The sequence below is a fragment of the Lasioglossum baleicum genome, chromosome 8 (genome assembly GCF_051020765.1).
Source record: "Lasioglossum baleicum chromosome 8, iyLasBale1, whole genome shotgun sequence".
NCBI lineage: Eukaryota > Metazoa > Arthropoda > Insecta > Hymenoptera > Halictidae > Lasioglossum > Lasioglossum baleicum.
The window spans coordinates 3,496,643-3,517,088 of NC_134936.1; the positions used below are offsets into that span (position 1 = coordinate 3,496,643).

The 20,446-nt window shown below is 42.7% G+C and overlaps 1 protein-coding gene and 1 long non-coding RNA gene across 4 annotated transcripts in view; one reads left to right on the forward strand and one right to left on the reverse strand.

The window, feature by feature from the left end:
• The window catches only part of LOC143211547 (uncharacterized), a 315,481-nt gene that overhangs the window by 208,154 nt on the left and 86,881 nt on the right, over positions 1 to 20,446 (reverse strand). The window lies entirely within an intron of this gene.
• Positions 1 to 20,446, forward strand: part of LOC143211680 (putative methylmalonate-semialdehyde/malonate-semialdehyde dehydrogenase [acylating], mitochondrial) — a 58,122-nt gene that overhangs the window by 15,176 nt on the left and 22,500 nt on the right. For all 3 annotated transcript variants that reach the window (XM_076429547.1, XM_076429548.1, XM_076429549.1), the window contains one exon: positions 511 to 589. In XM_076429547.1, the coding sequence (XP_076285662.1) occupies positions 511 to 589 (79 nt within the window). The remainder of the gene's footprint in view (positions 1 to 510; positions 590 to 20,446) is intronic.

A 20,446-nucleotide genomic window follows, 5' to 3' on the forward strand; every position in this document is an offset into this window, starting at 1 on the left:
CCGCGGTCAAACTCCTTCCGTTTATCGACCTCCCAACGCCATTATCCTGCAGGTCCAGGTAACACCGCCGAGAACGTCGTCCCGGTAATCACGACCGCGTCCAGCAACACCGTATCCACGGGCACCGTATCCACGGGCACCGTATCCTCGAGCATCGCGTACCGCGTCCTTAAACACCGCAGGCACGAGCACCGTATCCGAGAACATCGCGAACCGCGGAGAAAGGTACAAATTTTGAGTCCGGTAAAGTAACGAGCAGCGGACAAAGCGATAGGATACCCCTGGATTTCTAATGTTTCTCAATACCAATAATGTGTACTTACAAAAATTTTCTATATAAGAAGTCTGCCTACCAATTTAGATATTTTGTTAAAACTTGTCCCTTCGTTTTTTACATTTACATAATATCGTTAGTATCGTTAATATGTAGAATGATAGAACTGATATGTACTATTTAAGTGGTAGCTTATTTGTAATATTTTCATGAATTTGTAGTACGGTTTTTTCTAGAAAATGATTGCTGAGAATATGGTCAAGGAAAACGGGAAAACAATGGCGGACGCTGAAGGAGATGTTCTTCGAGGACTTCGTAAGTATTTTTACAATAAGAGAGACTAAATTCATCTTTTATAATAATATTTGGTTGGTACGAATCGAGTAGTCGTTCACACGTGTTAAGTTTATTATTTTTTGTATTATAGTTTCTAATATTTCACAGGCATCAATTGCAATCAGTTATTTATTAAGACGATGTTAGAATTTATTTATTAATTAGAGCGTGTGTGGTTCGCTCTGATTGTATTTGACCGTTAGAATGTAAATTACGCATATAAAATGCGGTTCGCTACGCGCGCGGCATGGAACGTGGTTCGCGGTAAAAAGAGCACGTGTGTCTCCGTTCGACGCTAAAAGAAGTCAGTGAAGCCAGAATGAGCGCCGAACGGCGCTCATGTACTCTCCTCCTTACCCCTGCCACTATTCCGTTCCAGCATCGTGCGCAGGCACACACTTCACGTCCCCATCGCGCACGTGCAACGTGTCTCCCATTCGCCCCACTCATTCCCCGTCATCAGAGAGGTGGTACATCATTTCACCGTGACTCCCCGCATCTGGCAACACTCAGAAGCGAACCAACAAGAGAAGGCCACTCGCCACGAAGCGGCGCACAGTGGGATATTTGCCCGATTTCAGCAGTCAAAATTCAATTTTAAAAATTTTACATAAATTGTAAAATTTTTGTGGCTAGAGTTAGTTGAATGTCTGAGGAACAATCCCCCATCATTCATTTTCCCATTCATGTATCCATTAAGCACTGAAATTTGTCGGAAGTTGAAGTTCCGTCAACCTGCTTTCATTTCTCAACAAATTCACCTATTAGTAATTGTTACCTTATTTACATACACTAACAAATTTTTGTTTTGTAGAAGTTTTTTTAGCTAAGTATAGGTTATACTTTTAAGAGAAATTCACTTTTGTACCATATACATGTTTGTAATTATTAAAATTTAAAATATTTAAACCAACGATGAGTCACTTTCTTGATGATTCTAAGACTTTGGTAATGATTTCGTTATATTTCCGGGTGCGTCCCGGTGTTCATTTCTGTGCCATTGTATTCTTTGAAGTTTTCTGATTGAGATGCAAGAAAAATTGGACATGTTGTGGCATAAACATTTTCTGCGTGGGTGTAGGCGTAGACGAGATTTCAAGGTGACCTCGATTTTTTAAAATCGAAAGACCTACTTTTTGTATCATGAATCGATAGACTATCGAATTCTGAGTAAAAATGTATTGACCTCCATATGTCTTAAATCTAATAGTTAACGAGATATTATCAAAACAATTTTCTTTCTTCTTTTCATAATATCTCGTTAACTAAACCTAATGGTTTAGGACATACGAAGGTCAACACTTTTATACTCAGAATTTGATACTCTATCGATCTATGGCATAAAAAACGACATTCTGTTTAAAAAAATCAAGGTGACCTTGAAATCTCCTCTATGCCTCCACCCACGCAGAAAATGTTTATGCCACAACATATATCCCCCTCTGAAGCGTGCAAATTTTGTTCATTACATTTTTCCTTACTATTATAAATAACGAAGATTGTTCTTTGCAATAACTATTTTAAAAGATATTTTGATTGTAAATGATTACACTTTTTGGTAGTGTACATAAAATAGACGAATAACGTTAAAATATTTATTATAATCCGCAGTACTTGATTGAAAAATGGCTACAAACTTTACAATCTGATACGCTCCTCTTTATGGACAAATTTTGCATTCAAAACATCCGTTTCAGTAAAAACGGCATGCAGTATGAAAAGTAGAAATCTCAAGCTTTAAAATGGTTGTTTTTTAATCAAATTTGGATAAATTTTAGCAAAGTTACAGCAGTTTCAATATTGAGCGAATTTTGAACTAGCTGTGGCCGCTGAAATCGGGCAAATACCCTACTGTGCGGCGCGGCGCACAGTGGGCCAGATCGCCGCGCTAGCTGTTCACGCCTATTTCACCATTATTTCAAAATATAAAGACCACATTGAATAGGTCGTTGGATTCGTCTTGGCGTCAGCTTTAACATTATTGAATAAAAAATATATAGTTATAAATAAATATTGAAGGTGACCACAATTTTTTTATTAAAAAAAAGAAATTATTCAAATTTTTTCTATTGAGATTTGTAGAAGACTGAGTACTGATTACTTTTTGTAGGAAACATTTTTTTGTCATGTCATACCACCGGAAATGTCTGAAAACTCGTATGAATAATGAATAATATTTGGAAACTGGCTGTTCACCATTATTTCAAGACATAAAGACCACATTAAATATATCGTTGGATTAGTCTTGGCGTCAGCTATAATATTATTGAATAAAAAATATATAGTTATAAATAAATAATCAAGGTGAACACAATTTTTTATTTAAAAAAATTTTGTTTTTAAGTTTTTTGTACTGAGATTTGTAAAAGACTGTGTACTGATTACTTTTTGTAGGAAACATTTGTTTGTCACACCACCGGAAATGTCTGAAAAATCGTGTGAATAATAAATAATAATTGGAAACTGGCTATTCAGGCATTCAAACAAGGGTAATCCATAATTTTTGAATGAATGAAGTTTATTACATTTAATGAAATAACAAAAATGTGTTATTACTATCTTATATTTAAAGAATTACAAAAGTTCAAACAAAATTAAGTATTATATTTTACGAGGTCACTGACTATATTCAGTTGATCATATGGATTTTCCGTATATAACTCTATTTATCTATGAATAAACAAAAATCTATACTCTAATTCCTCTTAACAAAGGTAAAATACAGGTCTTCAATATGGGAAAACTGCTGTGATGCTATACTACGATGCTGTTACTATAGTCTCTCAAATACAAATTCAACTAAGCTAGCAAGAAGTTCGAATGTTTAGCAATGGCCGTATAGTCAAAAAAATTCATAAGATAGGTCTGGGTTAGGTCTTTAGACTCCTAAGAGCCGCTGAGTGGTCGTCAATGCGTCTCGTGCAACGCGACTCGCCGCGGAATTACGTGTCACGGGACGCTTTAAACCATCATAATTTCCAAACTGGGACGAACTGGGACGAGATCTTTACAGGATCTTTTAGAGGAGGCTTTACTGAAAATGTTCCACTTTGTTAGAGCTCCTGCCTCTCCCTGCATTTTAACTTAACCCTTGTCAAAGGTGAAAAACTTGGACTATTTTCCTTAGTTGACTAAGCATTTTTTAAAATAATAAATTATGAACATTAACGTTTAGTTCCTGGGGCATTCTCAACATAGATATACATTATTCATTAAAAAAAAATTTGGGCACTTAATCTTCAGTAGGTTCTCCAGGACATCGTTATGAAGAAACGGAATTTTTTCGGTGATAAATCGTATCTGAAAAAGTTTGATCTTTGAAGGCTTATTGTAACAAGAGTTTTTAATAACTTTAATTAATATTATCGTTTTCGAATGTAATGCACATTTAAGAATCACTGTGCGTTGGTTAAAAATCGATATGAGGACTTTCATTTTTTGCGCGGCGCGGCGCACAGTGGGGTATTTGGCCTGTTTAGCGCGCCAAAAGTCGAAATTTTTACTTTGTTCAAAATGACTAAAACTTTTTACCCATGTACCTGAATATATATGCAAGTAATCTATAATAATATTTTTCCATAGACGGTACTATTTAGTAACCTATAGATACTTGAAAGTAACATATTCTCGTGACCGAGAGAAGCATGGAAAAACTTGTGTTAAAGAAATGATCTTTCTCACAAGTTTAGTGTATCAAATCGAGATAAAACCATACCTAGGATGTAAAGGAAGGTTTATAGAGTAATTTTACTGCTTTTTGTTTTATACTCTTCGGTGGTTTTGATAGAATAAACAATTAAAAGTGATATAATTTTTTTTCAGAAAATTAATATGTATCATGTAATAACTTTTTTTCTCCGCAAAACACCCCTCTAATTTTTTTAGGAGTTAATCATTACACATTGCTTTATACAATCCTGAAAAGTTTATATGCGATCTCGTGCTGGAACATACCTTTTTATGCGATTTAGATCAGTATGGCATGAACCGACCGTATATCATATGACTGATAATGATGAAATAACTGAGCTGTAGGTGATAGATACTTGGAAGTAAATGAAGGAAAATGAAAGTCATTATTGCTAGAATATTAATTTATATTATAAAAAAAAATTAATAAAAATTAATTATTATTTATAATATATTTTTTTTTTACGAAAAAATGTTTGAAACAAAAGTTTAACAGTATTAACCTCAATATAAACTTCAATATATAAAACTTCGAAAAAATTTTGTTTAAAACAAAAAAACAAGGTCGCTTCGATTTTTTAAACATTAAGTTGTAGTTTTGATTTGATAGTGTTGTAGCTGGTGTTAAGACGAATTCAACGATATATAATAGTATGACCTTCACACTATTAATAACGTCGCAATAGTGTTGGCGCGCTAAACAGGCCAAATACCCCACTGTGCGGCGTCTCCAAGAAACGCACGTGCGCAATGACCCACGGATTAGCACCAAATTTTAACAGATGGCATATATGGAATGTTTGATTTCAAGAAGCTCGGAGTTTCCTTGCCAATTGATTAACAAATCTTAAGATGACACTTATTGTACATGAATATAAAACTTAAACTTGGCAGATATTAATAGGATTGCTAAATTATACTGTATGTATAACATTAAATTTGTTCAGCAATTACTGTTGAGTGAGACTTAAATCCAAAAGTAAAATTGCTCTATCGCGCAACGTTTTCGAAAAACATTGGTTTTTGTAAAAATGCATGATTTTGATTTTAAAAAAATGAGTTGTTACTCGGAAATTGAACATGCGAGACAGTTCATCCAGATAGCACACGACGTCTTAAAGACGTCCGTTTTACGTCTATTTTGGGTCTGAAAGTCTTACGTCCTAAAAAGGCGTCTTTAAGACCATAAAACAGGACACCTAAATATCTCTTCAGGTTATTGTGATGCAAATAATACTTGTTACGTAATATGTGCATGGTGTCAATGGACCAAATATCTCGCACGAATATTTTTTTCCGAAGGTCATTTTTTTCGGAGTTATCAAGGTCATCGATGTTTTTTGATAAATAACTACATTTGTATTTTATTGCTTCGGGTAACTGATCGAAAAATACATTCAGATATGTATAATAACATGACCTTGAGCTTGATCGGAAGGTAAAACTTTAATTTTCGAAGATCAAGGTCATTTCAAGGTCACATTATTATACATATCTGAGTGTATTTTTCGATTAATTACCCGATGCAATAAAATAAAAATGTAGTTATGTATCAAAAAACATCGATAACCTTGATAACTCCGAAAAAAATGACCTCCGGAAAAAAATATTCTTGCCAGATATTTGGTCCTTTCACACCATGCACATTACGTAACAAATATTTTTTGTATCATAATAACCTGAAGAGATATTTAGGTGTCCTGTGTTTTAGACGAAACACCCTGTATAGCCATAATCTAGCAATAAGTATTAGCATTGGTATTATTTGTTCGAGTTAGCGTTTTTGCTTTAATTTCAATTCAAATTCCAATTCCAATTTCATCTCAATCTCAATTTCAATTTTTATTGTGATCTTTATTACACTTTTTATGTCAATTCCACATGCGTTCTTCTAATAAAGCTATTTACTGGTTTAACTTTAAACTCGTTTTTGTCAAAATCTATTTTTACTGTTTCCTTATTTTAATTTAATTAACATTTATGGACCTATAAGACTTCTAAGGACGTCTTAAAGACCTCCCGAATGTTCTACGAACGTCTCCCGAACATCTCATAGACGTCATACTGACGTCTTTAAGACGCACGGTTTTCTAACACAAGGCGTTCAGGAGACGTTCGAAAGACGTTAGTAGGACATTCGGGACATCTATAAGAAGTCTGAATGTCCAACTTGTCTTAAAGACATATTTAAGGCGTCTTTGTAATATCTGGGCAGGTTTGTGTCAAAAGGTAGAGGGGACTCTCCTATATTTGTATATCCATATAGTCAATTATATTTTTTTGTACTTTCTAATAGCTGTGTGGAAATGCTTGTTAAAGTTTGAAAAAAGCTGACGCGGGTACTTTATACGTTCTATTTTTGTATTTATGTAAAGAACCCTTTATCTAGCAGAGGGTGCGCCACTGGCAAATTGTGATTACGATTAAAACCATTCATATTTACATGGCACTGCATGGAAGAATTCTACCCAAAATATGGAAAAGAGTTTTTTACAAGAATATTTTTTTACAAAAATATTAATTTAGACGGATCGAAGTGAAAGTTGTGTCAAACGTTTTTGTTACTGCTTTTACAACAGGCATTGTTATGAATGAACAATTTGACGATCAGTAGAATATATCGAAATTAAATGTTAGAAACTTGGAGAGATGCAGATAAAAAAATGAAGTTGTTTTCTGTGGAGAAAATGTATTAATTGTGATAGTATATGTATGTGTACATCTTGATTAATAAGTATTGTAATTGTAGGATTAGGTGGATTCGAGGTAGAAATCAACTTTGCGTGTCCTATGCTTGACAGGAGTGAACTCTTTATTTGTTCTCAGTAGCTACAAGTTGTCTCGCTGTGCGCTCGGGCTAGACTGACTTTTTGTCGTCCGTCTTCGATGCTCGGTAGCTGCGATTTTCTTCAAATCGTCCTGATTGGCCGGGCCTGTATTCGCCTTTTTCGGCCAATCGGCTATTTTCTCGGGGACTCTCTTTGCGCCTCCCTTATTCCTTGCGCCCTTGGCGCGCTTTGTCTGAACGCGGGGGCGGTCCCAGAAGTTTGGTAATGCAACGGAATTTCCTACGGGCCCGCGGTTCATGACGTGTCCGGCTATCGCCTACCTGCCTAGCTTCGCGGTCCCTTCGGAATCTCGAGATTTACGGCACCCGCACTAACTGTTGGGGCCGAAGGTAACAGGGTCTAACTACCAAAACGTGATACAACAAAGACTCTAAAACGCTCGCTAAGACGAGTAACGGCTTTCCCAAAAACAGCTGTGTGCCAACGGGTTCCATAAATTCGCTCGACCATTTGCACGCCAAATGCTACTAAATGTACGTGCCGATGGCCGCTACATCACCCCCCTGCCAGTGCAAACGTCCTATTACGCTTAATTATCTTATAACTAGCACTAAATTTATTAACTAACTTAAGTATAACTGTTTATCTATGTACACTACTATTTACATTGCTTACTTATGTACTTATAATCGAGCTACCGACCAACCTGTAAACGCGTCGGGAAGTTAATACGCCTACCTGAACGCGTTCTTACGGGCTCCTGCGCGGAAGTCGACCTATCATCCCTTGTCATTGTCTGATCGGTAGGTAATGACGTCTGCGTTTGGGTCTGACTTGACCCCTCAATATCTTCTAATACGTACGCCGGCTTGAGTCTATCAATAGAAATTGTTACGTCCCTGCCTCTAAACCGAACGACGTACGTCTTCTCCGAACGGGAAATAACAAGGAATGGTCCCTCGTATGGATTTTCTAACGGACCTCTTACCGAATCTACTCGTACGAACACATGTGATGTCGTGGACAAATCTTTGAAAACGAAAATTTTCTTCCGTCCATGACGCGATCCCGCTACCGGTCTCACATCACGAAAACGATCACGGAGTTGTTTTACGAGTTCTACCGGTTCTGTATTATTTCCTGTTCCGTTAGTGAAAAATTCTGCTGGCAAGCTTAAATTCTCGCCGTACACTAGCTCAGCGACTGATGCTTCTAAATCTAAACGATACGCGGCTCGGATGCCTAACAAAACTATGGGAAGCACATCAGACCAACGCTCATCGCCGTGACATTTAATCGCTGCCTTTAATTGTCTATGGAACCGTTCAACCAAGCCGTTCGCTGCCGGGTGATATGCTGTCGTACGCAAATGCGTCGTGCCTAGTAGGACGTTGAGCTGTTTAAACAATTGGGATTCAAATTGTCTCCCCTGATCGGTAGTAACCCTTAAAGGTGTACCGAAACGTGCAACCCATCCAGCAACGAACGCTCTTGCGACGGTTTCGGCCTCTATGTTTTCGATAGGGAAAACTTCTGGCCATCGCGTAAACCGGTCCACACATGTTAGACAATATCTGTTCCCGCGCGATATCGGTAACGGGCCCACTAGGTCGACGTGAACATGCTCGAACCTAGCGGACGGTAACGCGAATGTTCCTACAGGACTTGCTACATGCCTACTTATCTTGGCGCGCTGACATTCGATGCAACTTCGGGCCCATTCGCGACAATCCCTCTCGATAGACGGCCACACGAAACGTTCTTTAATTAGTCGCACGGTGGCTTTAACTCCGGGATGCGAAATCGCGTGTGTGGATAAAAATGCCTGACGTCGAAAAGGCTTTGTGACGAACGGTCTGACCTTTCCCATCGAAATGTCGCAATAAATATCAGTGTCGCTGTCCAATAATTTTACGCGTTCTAATTGTAATGAGGTGCCAGATGCAGTCAGGAACTCTTCTAATTCCTGATCCGTATCCTGTGATCGCGCTAACTCGTCGTAATTTAACGGTGCGACTACGGACTCGATTCTAGACAAGGCGTCTGCCACCTCATTATCCTTACCACTAATATGCCTTAGGTCGGTTGTAAATTGGCCTACGTAGTTGAGGTACCTAAACTGCCGGGGTGTACATTTGTCCGTCTTTTGACTGAATGCGAACACCAGGGGTTTATGATCGGTGTATATCGTAAACGTTCGGCCCTCGACCGCATGTCGGAATTGCTTTACGGCAGCATATATAGCTAACAACTCGCGATCGTACGCGCTGTAGTTGCGTTGTGCAGGAGACAAGGCTTTCGTATGAAAAGCTAACGGTTTCCATGAACCTTTTTCTCGTTGTTGTAATGTCGCACCTAACGCAAAATCTGACGCGTCTACCATGATCGCGAGGTGCGCGTGATTTGACGGATGCGCTAATAACGCCGCGTTTGCTAAAGCTTCCTTGGATGCTTGAAAAGCTTTTTCTGCTTCAGACGACCACTCAATCGGAGCGTTTCCTTTAACTTTGCGACCACAAAGTAACCGATTGAGTGGTGCCTGCACGATTGCCGCGTTAGGTATAAATCTCCGGTAAAAATTTATCATCCCTAGAAACCTTCGGAGTTGTTTGACGATCCCTGGTTTCGGGAAATCTACTATCGCTTTGACTTTATCGGCTAGTGGTCTAGTGACATCTTTATTTACGACATACCCGAGAAACTTTACCTCTGCCGCGGCGTAGACACATTTGCTCGGATTGATTATAATGCCATATTGATTCAGTCGTGAGAAAAGCTGCTTTAAATGTTCCTTATGCTCTGTTTCATCTCTTGATGCCACTAAAATGTCATCGAGATATACATAACAAAAATCAAGACCTCTTAACACTGTATCTATAAAGAGCTGGAATGTTTGTGCAGCATTTCTCAAGCCGAACGGCATCACGGTGTACTCAAACAATCCGAACGGAGTGGTTATCGCTGTTTTCGGAATATCGTCTTCATTTACCGGGATCTGATGATACGCTCTCACCAAATCTATTGTCGAAAAAACCGTTTTCCCTGCTAGCATTCGTGAAAAATCCTCTATATGTGGGATCGGATACCGGTCTGGAATCGTGCGCGCGTTAAGAGCTCTATAATCACCACAGGGTCGCCATCCGTTATCCTTTTTGGACACCATATGTAGGGCCGAAGCCCACTGGCTTTTGGATGGACGGATGTGACCCAGGCTCATCTGGGTATAGCCTACGCGGATAGCCTACGCGTTTTACAATAAATCGGGGGCCCGTCAGTCGTGGTGATGTAATGTACAACGTCGTGTTTTACCTTGCGTGAGGTCGCTGTCGGTCGCGTGATATCGGGAAACTGCGCCAAGATCTGGTGATACGGCGAATTTCCCACGACGGTTTTGATTGACCCGACCTCGTCCACAGCGATCCTGCCGGTCGAAAATAGTGACGTAGCCTGGTCGAGGAGGCGTCTGTTCTGCAGGTCCACAAGTAGTCCATAGTGGCTCAGGAAATCTGCTCCAATAATGGGCTTGTCGACGTCTGCTATCACGAACCTCCACTGGAACGCTCGTCGGAGCCGCAGGTTGACGTTGATTGTACGTATCCCGTACGTACATATGGTGGAACCATTTGCCGCAAACATCTCGTACGACGTCTTCTCCAGTTTGCCTTTAACGCGTGTGCGTGGATATACACAAAGGTCCGAACCGGTGTTGATCAGATATTCTTCTTTGGTTACTTTATCCGTAACGAAAAGGCGGCTGGTTATCGGGCCGTCACTGCTTGCCGCGTTCAGTGTCGGTCTGGCCCATTTCCCGACGACTTGTAACTGCATGGTTCACGACATTTGGTTGACCGTTCTTTGAATACCTGATGATACCAGCATATTCGTTCCTTTCCTAACTGCGACGATGGCTGCTGCTCCCGATGTTTGCTGTTCGACCGCGACCTGCGTCTAAAAAACGCCCCTCCGCGTTGTTTCGGGCGTGAAAATGACATTTCCGCTATACGCATCTCCAATTGTTCCAAGCGTTGTAGCAACATCTCTGTCCCGCGGTCCGTCGCGACGCTTGCTACTTGCGCTTGTCCAGCTCCCTCCGCGTGGATCTGGTCTGCTATTTCCGCCAATTTGTTCAGCGGCAGGTCTGCTTGCGCTGTTACGATGGCCCGCGTCATGTTCGGCAACCTACTTGCCCAAAGGGTACGTAAAAATTCGTCGGTCACAGTGGTCCCTGCGAAACGTCTCATGTGACGCAAGAACTGCGAAGGGGACCGGTCTCCGATCTCTTCCTGCTCCAGCAGTTGCCGAATTCGCTTGCCTTGCGACGCTGACAAGCGATTGATCAGCTCAGTTTTCAGCGTCTCGTACTTGTCCTTTACCGGCGGGTTGGTAAAAATGTCTTGCACTTCAATTGCATATTTAGTTTCCAGCTGTGACATGACATAGTAAAATTTTGTCGTGTCAGCTGTGACCCCATTCAAAATGAACTGTGCCTCGATTTGGCTAAACCAAATCAATGGTTGTTCCGGCCAAAAAGGTGGTACACGGACCGCTACTCGATGCACTTCGGCCATCGTGGTCGAGGTTGACGTTGAAGGTGCAGGGTCTGCCATTTCGAAACTAATGCCACGCACGAACACTCACTACTTTACGCGAACACTTACTATGTTACGCGAACACGTACAAAAGAGACCGTTACTCCTGAAACGTCGATGTCACCAATGTAGGATTAGGTGGATTCGAGGTAGAAATCAACTTTGCGTGTCCTATGCTTGACAGGAGTGAACTCTTTATTTGTTCTCAGTAGCTACAAGTTGTCTCGCTGTGCGCTCGGGCTAGACTGACTTTTTGTCGTCCGTCTTCGATGCTCGGTAGCTGCGATTTTCTTCAAATCGTCCTGATTGGCCGGGCCTGTATTCGCCTTTTTCGGCCAATCGGCTATTTTCTCGGGGACTCTCTTTGCGCCTCCCTTATTCCTTGCGCCCTTGGCGCGCTTTGTCTGAACGCGGGGGCGGTCCCAGAAGTTTGGTAATGCAACGGAATTTCCTACGGGCCCGCGGTTCATGACGTGTCCGGCTATCGCCTACCTGCCTAGCTTCGCGGTCCCTTCGGAATCTCGAGATTTACGGCACCCGCACTAACTGTTGGGGCCGAAGGTAACAGGGTCTAACTACCAAAACGTGATACAACAAAGACTCTAAAACGCTCGCTAAGACGAGTAACGGCTTTCCCAAAAACAGCTGTGTGCCAACGGGTTCCATAAATTCGCTCGACCATTTGCACGCCAAATGCTACTAAATGTACGTGCCGATGGCCGCTACATCACCCCCCTGCCAGTGCAAACGTCCTATTACGCTTAATTATCTTATAACTAGCACTAAATTTATTAACTAACTTAAGTATAACTGTTTATCTATGTACACTACTATTTACATTGCTTACTTATGTACTTATAATCGAGCTACCGACCAACCTGTAAACGCGTCGGGAAGTTAATACGCCTACCTGAACGCGTTCTTACGGGCTCCTGCGCGGAAGTCGACCTATCATCCCTTGTCATTGTCTGATCGGTAGGTAATGACGTCTGCGTTTGGGTCTGACTTGACCCCTCAATATCTTCTAATACGTACGCCGGCTTGAGTCTATCAATAGAAATTGTTACGTCCCTGCCTCTAAACCGAACGACGTACGTCTTCTCCGAACGGGAAATAACAAGGAATGGTCCCTCGTATGGATTTTCTAACGGACCTCTTACCGAATCTACTCGTACGAACACATGTGATGTCGTGGACAAATCTTTGAAAACGAAAATTTTCTTCCGTCCATGACGCGATCCCGCTACCGGTCTCACATCACGAAAACGATCACGGAGTTGTTTTACGAGTTCTACCGGTTCTGTATTATTTCCTGTTCCGTTAGTGAAAAATTCTGCTGGCAAGCTTAAATTCTCGCCGTACACTAGCTCAGCGACTGATGCTTCTAAATCTAAACGATACGCGGCTCGGATGCCTAACAAAACTATGGGAAGCACATCAGACCAACGCTCATCGCCGTGACATTTAATCGCTGCCTTTAATTGTCTATGGAACCGTTCAACCAAGCCGTTCGCTGCCGGGTGATATGCTGTCGTACGCAAATGCGTCGTGCCTAGTAGGACGTTGAGCTGTTTAAACAATTGGGATTCAAATTGTCTCCCCTGATCGGTAGTAACCCTTAAAGGTGTACCGAAACGTGCAACCCATCCAGCAACGAACGCTCTTGCGACGGTTTCGGCCTCTATGTTTTCGATAGGGAAAACTTCTGGCCATCGCGTAAACCGGTCCACACATGTTAGACAATATCTGTTCCCGCGCGATATCGGTAACGGGCCCACTAGGTCGACGTGAACATGCTCGAACCTAGCGGACGGTAACGCGAATGTTCCTACAGGACTTGCTACATGCCTACTTATCTTGGCGCGCTGACATTCGATGCAACTTCGGGCCCATTCGCGACAATCCCTCTCGATAGACGGCCACACGAAACGTTCTTTAATTAGTCGCACGGTGGCTTTAACTCCGGGATGCGAAATCGCGTGTGTGGATAAAAATGCCTGACGTCGAAAAGGCTTTGTGACGAACGGTCTGACCTTTCCCATCGAAATGTCGCAATAAATATCAGTGTCGCTGTCCAATAATTTTACGCGTTCTAATTGTAATGAGGTGCCAGATGCAGTCAGGAACTCTTCTAATTCCTGATCCGTATCCTGTGATCGCGCTAACTCGTCGTAATTTAACGGTGCGACTACGGACTCGATTCTAGACAAGGCGTCTGCCACCTCATTATCCTTACCACTAATATGCCTTAGGTCGGTTGTAAATTGGCCTACGTAGTTGAGGTACCTAAACTGCCGGGGTGTACATTTGTCCGTCTTTTGACTGAATGCGAACACCAGGGGTTTATGATCGGTGTATATCGTAAACGTTCGGCCCTCGACCGCATGTCGGAATTGCTTTACGGCAGCATATATAGCTAACAACTCGCGATCGTACGCGCTGTAGTTGCGTTGTGCAGGAGACAAGGCTTTCGTATGAAAAGCTAACGGTTTCCATGAACCTTTTTCTCGTTGTTGTAATGTCGCACCTAACGCAAAATCTGACGCGTCTACCATGATCGCGAGGTGCGCGTGATTTGACGGATGCGCTAATAACGCCGCGTTTGCTAAAGCTTCCTTGGATGCTTGAAAAGCTTTTTCTGCTTCAGACGACCACTCAATCGGAGCGTTTCCTTTAACTTTGCGACCACAAAGTAACCGATTGAGTGGTGCCTGCACGATTGCCGCGTTAGGTATAAATCTCCGGTAAAAATTTATCATCCCTAGAAACCTTCGGAGTTGTTTGACGATCCCTGGTTTCGGGAAATCTACTATCGCTTTGACTTTATCGGCTAGTGGTCTAGTGCCATCTTTATTTACGACATACCCGAGAAACTTTACCTCTGCCGCGGCGTAGACACATTTGCTCGGATTGATTATAATGCCATATTGATTCAGTCGTGAGAAAAGCTGCTTTAAATGTTCCTTATGCTCTGTTTCATCTCTTGATGCCACTAAAATGTCATCGAGATATACATAACAAAAATCAAGACCTCTTAACACTGTATCTATAAAGAGCTGGAATGTTTGTGCAGCATTTCTCAAGCCGAACGGCATCACGGTGTACTCAAACAATCCGAACGGAGTGGTTATCGCTGTTTTCGGAATATCGTCTTCATTTACCGGGATCTGATGATACGCTCTCACCAAATCTATTGTCGAAAAAACCGTTTTCCCTGCTAGCATTCGTGAAAAATCCTCTATATGTGGGATCGGATACCGGTCTGGAATCGTGCGCGCGTTAAGAGCTCTATAATCACCACAGGGTCGCCATCCGTTATCCTTTTTGGACACCATATGTAGGGCCGAAGCCCACTGGCTTTTGGATGGACGGATGTGACCCAGGCTCATCTGGGTATAGCCTACGCGGATAGCCTACGCGTTTTACAATAAATCGGGGGCCCGTCAGTCGTGGTGATGTAATGTACAACGTCGTGTTTTACCTTGCGTGAGGTCGCTGTCGGTCGCGTGATATCGGGAAACTGCGCCAAGATCTGGTGATACGGCGAATTTCCCACGACGGTTTTGATTGACCCGACCTCGTCCACAGCGATCCTGCCGGTCGAAAATAGTGACGTAGCCTGGTCGAGGAGGCGTCTGTTCTGCAGGTCCACAAGTAGTCCATAGTGGCTCAGGAAATCTGCTCCAATAATGGGCTTGTCGACGTCTGCTATCACGAACCTCCACTGGAACGCTCGTCGGAGCCGCAGGTTGACGTTGATTGTACGTATCCCGTACGTACATATGGTGGAACCATTTGCCGCAAACATCTCGTACGACGTCTTCTCCAGTTTGCCTTTAACGCGTGTGCGTGGATATACACAAAGGTCCGAACCGGTGTTGATCAGATATTCTTCTTTGGTTACTTTATCCGTAACGAAAAGGCGGCTGGTTATCGGGCCGTCACTGCTTGCCGCGTTCAGTGTCGGTCTGGCCCATTTCCCGACGACTTGTAACTGCATGGTTCACGACATTTGGTTGACCGTTCTTTGAATACCTGATGATACCAGCATATTCGTTCCTTTCCTAACTGCGACGATGGCTGCTGCTCCCGATGTTTGCTGTTCGACCGCGACCTGCGTCTAAAAAACGCCCCTCCGCGTTGTTTCGGGCGTGAAAATGACATTTCCGCTATACGCATCTCCAATTGTTCCAAGCGTTGTAGCAACATCTCTGTCCCGCGGTCCGTCGCGACGCTTGCTACTTGCGCTTGTCCAGCTCCCTCCGCGTGGATCTGGTCTGCTATTTCCGCCAATTTGTTCAGCGGCAGGTCTGCTTGCGCTGTTACGATGGCCCGCGTCATGTTCGGCAACCTACTTGCCCAAAGGGTACGTAAAAATTCGTCGGTCACAGTGGTCCCTGCGAAACGTCTCATGTGACGCAAGAACTGCGAAGGGGACCGGTCTCCGATCTCTTCCTGCTCCAGCAGTTGCCGAATTCGCTTGCCTTGCGACGCTGACAAGCGATTGATCAGCTCAGTTTTCAGCGTCTCGTACTTGTCCTTTACCGGCGGGTTGGTAAAAATGTCTTGCACTTCAATTGCATATTTAGTTTCCAGCTGTGACATGACATAGTAAAATTTTGTCATGTCAGCTGTGACCCCATTCAAAATGAACTGTGCCTCGATTTGGCTAAACCAAATCAATGGTTGTTCCGGCCAAAAAGGTGGTACACGGACCGCTACTCGATGCACTTCGGCCATCGTGGTCGAGGTTGACGTTGAAGGTGCAGGGTCTGCCATTTCGAAACTAATGCCACGCACGAACACTCACTACTTTACGCGAACACTTACTATGTTACGCGAACACGTACAAAAGAGACCGTTACTCCTGAAACGTCGATGTCACCAATGTAGGATTAGGTGGATTCGAGGTAGAAATCAACTTTGCGTGTCCTATGCTTGACAGGAGTGAACTCTTTATTTGTTCTCAGTAGCTACAAGTTGTCTCGCTGTGCGCTCGGGCTAGACTGACTTTTTGTCGTCCGTCTTCGATGCTCGGTAGCTGCGATTTTCTTCAAATCGTCCTGATTGGCCGGGCCTGTATTCGCCTTTTTCGGCCAATCGGCTATTTTCTCGGGGACTCTCTTTGCGCCTCCCTTATTCCTTGCGCCCTTGGCGCGCTTTGTCTGAACGCGGGGGCGGTCCCAGAAGTTTGGTAATGCAACGGAATTTCCTACGGGCCCGCGGTTCATGACGTGTCCGGCTATCGCCTACCTGCCTAGCTTCGCGGTCCCTTCGGAATCTCGAGATTTACGGCACCCGCACTAACTGTTGGGGCCGAAGGTAACAGGGTCTAACTACCAAAACGTGATACAACAAAGACTCTAAAACGCTCGCTAAGACGAGTAACGGCTTTCCCAAAAACAGCTGTGTGCCAACGGGTTCCATAAATTCGCTCGACCATTTGCACGCCAAATGCTACTAAATGTACGTGCCGATGGCCGCTACATAATAATATTTATAATCGATCAAGCTAATTGACAATGTAACGTTTAATCTCTTTTTAAATATTATAAAATTTTGCGGAATGTGTCAATCATGGAAATTTCATTATACTACAGGGATGGGCATTTTTGCCTCAATTGAGGCAAGACTGTCCACACCATAGCGCCCACTGCCTCCCACCAGCTCCACCGTTACCATGGAGAAAGAACGCGCTTCGCCCGTAGCGAGCAGTGCGCATGTCTCGCGAAGGCTACGCGCATCGCTGCCTATGCGACGATAGCGCGCGTTGCATGAAAAGAGGTTGGTGGGAGAAGCAGGCGTTTGAGGGACCCCACTCGTGCCCATCCCTGTTCTACTAGCTTCGAGAAAAGTGCCTTTCAATTTTTTTATGTTTTTGCCATAAAAATGGCACTGGTACACTGAAGTGTAATCAAACAAAATGAAAGTCTTTGTTACTGAATGTAAATAATTATTTAATTCAACTAGAATGAAGTGTCGACTATTGGTTTTAATCTACAAAGAAACAACATTTTTGTTTTGTTTAAACTTACCAAGTACCGTTGAACGGAAAAAAACTTTAGTTTAACTACATATGTACCCTGTCAGCTTCGAAGCTGCTCGAAGCACAAGATGCTCGATTTTGGACGGGCATCTGCCCGGCCCGGCCCCGGCAGAAGCTGCTCGGGCTCATTGCTGGGCCGCTCGGTTCTGGATTCTGCTCGGCCCGGCTCCGGAAGAAGCTGCTCGGGCACATTTCAGGGCCGCTTGGTTCTGGATTCTGCCCGGCCCGGCTCCGGAAGAAGCTGCTCGGGCACATTTCAGGGCCGCTCGGTTCTGGATTCTGCCCGGCACAAGCTGCCGGGCTGATGCCCCGTCTTTTTGCCGGCAGAACGCGTACTTTTGCGCGCACAGCTGCCCGTCCAAAATCGAGCACATTTGCTTACAAGGTACCTTCTAAAGCAGGCATGGGCAGAAGCAGTGTTCCGATATCGTCAAGGATTTTTCGTGCGATGCATGGCCACTGATGGGGCTGTGCGGCCAAAACAGTAATGTATCTATATTAGGATGATGAGGTAGCAGACCCCAGTGGCAGTTATATTGGCGGGAATGTACCGAAACAATCTGTTCCAGACAAAAAGACTCCAGTACGTGTTCTACGAGTTACAAAATATACACAAATACACATGTTATACATTCATTTTTCAGACACAAATCATACAAATTTTTTAAAATTCTGCGGGGTGCTCAAGGTACCCCATTTTATCGAGAAACTTACTTTACTGAGGTTGAAAGCGCCACCAGCGGCCATCCTTCGCACGAAAGATCCTCGACGATATCGGAACACTGGCCAGAAGTAGCACGCGTGCTAGGGATTCTCAAGGAATACCCCCACTTCTCCCGGCCGCGCGTCTCAATCCCCTGATTGTGTCCGAGCCGTAGTTGCTCCGAGCACTATGGCCGCCATGGGGAGCGAACGCGCGGCCGGGAGAAGTGGGGATATTCCTTGAGAATCCCTAGCACGCGTGCTATTTCTGGCCATGCCTGTTCTAAAGTAAAATTAAATAAAAATAAATTTTTTAAAAATACCACGTTTTTAAAATGGACTAAAAAGTATAAAATAATTTTTCCTAGCCCCGTACAGACTCCTAACCACGTACAGATAATCCTGAAAATTTGTGATTGTGAATTTTTAACAGCTACGCAAATACTTGTAAGATTTAAAACGAAAAACGTGGGGCGCAAGATAATAGTAAGGAGTGTAGAGAGTAGCAGCCGTTGAGAAATCTCACACAACAGTTCATATCATTTGCGAAGCAATAAAATTTTTAGTAATTTGGGTGAACTATTCATGCATCAATTATCTTTTGCATGCGTCCCACGTTTTTCGTTTTAAATCTTACAAGTATTTGCGTAGCTGTTAAAAATTCACAATCAAAAATTTTCAGGATTATCTGTACGTGGTTAGGAGTCTGTACGGGTCTAGGAAAAATTATTTTATGCTTTTTAGTCAATTTTAAAAACGTGGTATTTTTTAAAAATTTATTTTTATTTAAATAATTATATTTTCTGCTTTTTAGTCTTGTATGTGTGAAATTTTACAATCGATTTTGAACATTTTGATGAGATTATAACAGAGAGATGTAGTACATTTCAGACGGTATTGCGACGCGTCATATCGAAAACAAACGCCGTGCCGTGGTAAAATGTCAAAGATAAAGGTTCGACAGAGAATTTCGGTGCAACTGTTCTTTCGCTTGTTTCCATTACTAGTTTAAATTCTGTATGTGACGGCTATATATATATACATAGAATGAAAAGATTATGCGATCAGAATTAGTTAGGGTCAGGTGGCAGTGGGCGGAGAGGGCCGGCCGTCAGGCCGGCCCGACCATGCATACGAAAATGTAGGAGTAGTCTTTCAAAACTGAAAGCTCACCCTATATATATGTATGGTCAGAGTGAGACCCTGTTTTTTCTCTCATCTCCGCAGCGTGTTTACAAGCAATATGTAAACAAACGCCGCGCCGGGACAGGCTTACGTTGCCGCGGAGCGTGCAAGAATACGAAAAATTCAATACAGTATTAGCGATAGTTTTTTGCAAATATCTCGAGAACTAAAAGCGGACCCCCCTATATTGGAAAAGGAAAAAGTTGTTCAAAATGTGTTGCTGTATAACATATCAAAATTTCATCAAAATCGGAGGACGCAGACCTGTTCGCAATAATTACCAAATAATCTTTTATTTGCAAATAAGAAATAATATATGCATCATTTTTGGAATTATTTAAATAATTTTTATTTAAATAAAAAGTTTAGTTATTATTTGTAATTAAAATCACACGTTTATATATTATTTGAAATAAAATTTGCCCAACACTGGCGTCATATCGAAACGCCGTGGTAAAATGTCAAAGATAATAACGTTCGACCGAAAAATCTCGGTGTATCTGTCCTTTCGATTGATAACAAACATTATAGTATAATAATACGTAGTAACTTTGTAAACACCGCACGGAGCTCACAAACGCACACTGACGCACACTGAGCTCCTTCGGTGCGAAGCGGGTCAGTGGAGTGGGGATGAGTCAGAGTGGGAACGCGTAGTGGAGTAGGAAGCGCTGTCGCGCGGCTGGCGATCGCTGAACGCGATGACGTAGGCTTCGCGGGGAGGTGAATAGGTAATTATTTAATTGTTATTTCTCCGAAACGGATAGACTTTTAAAAAAAATTTTTTTGAATAATGCACTGTCATCCAGTTCTGAGCTATGTTTAAAATTTCAAG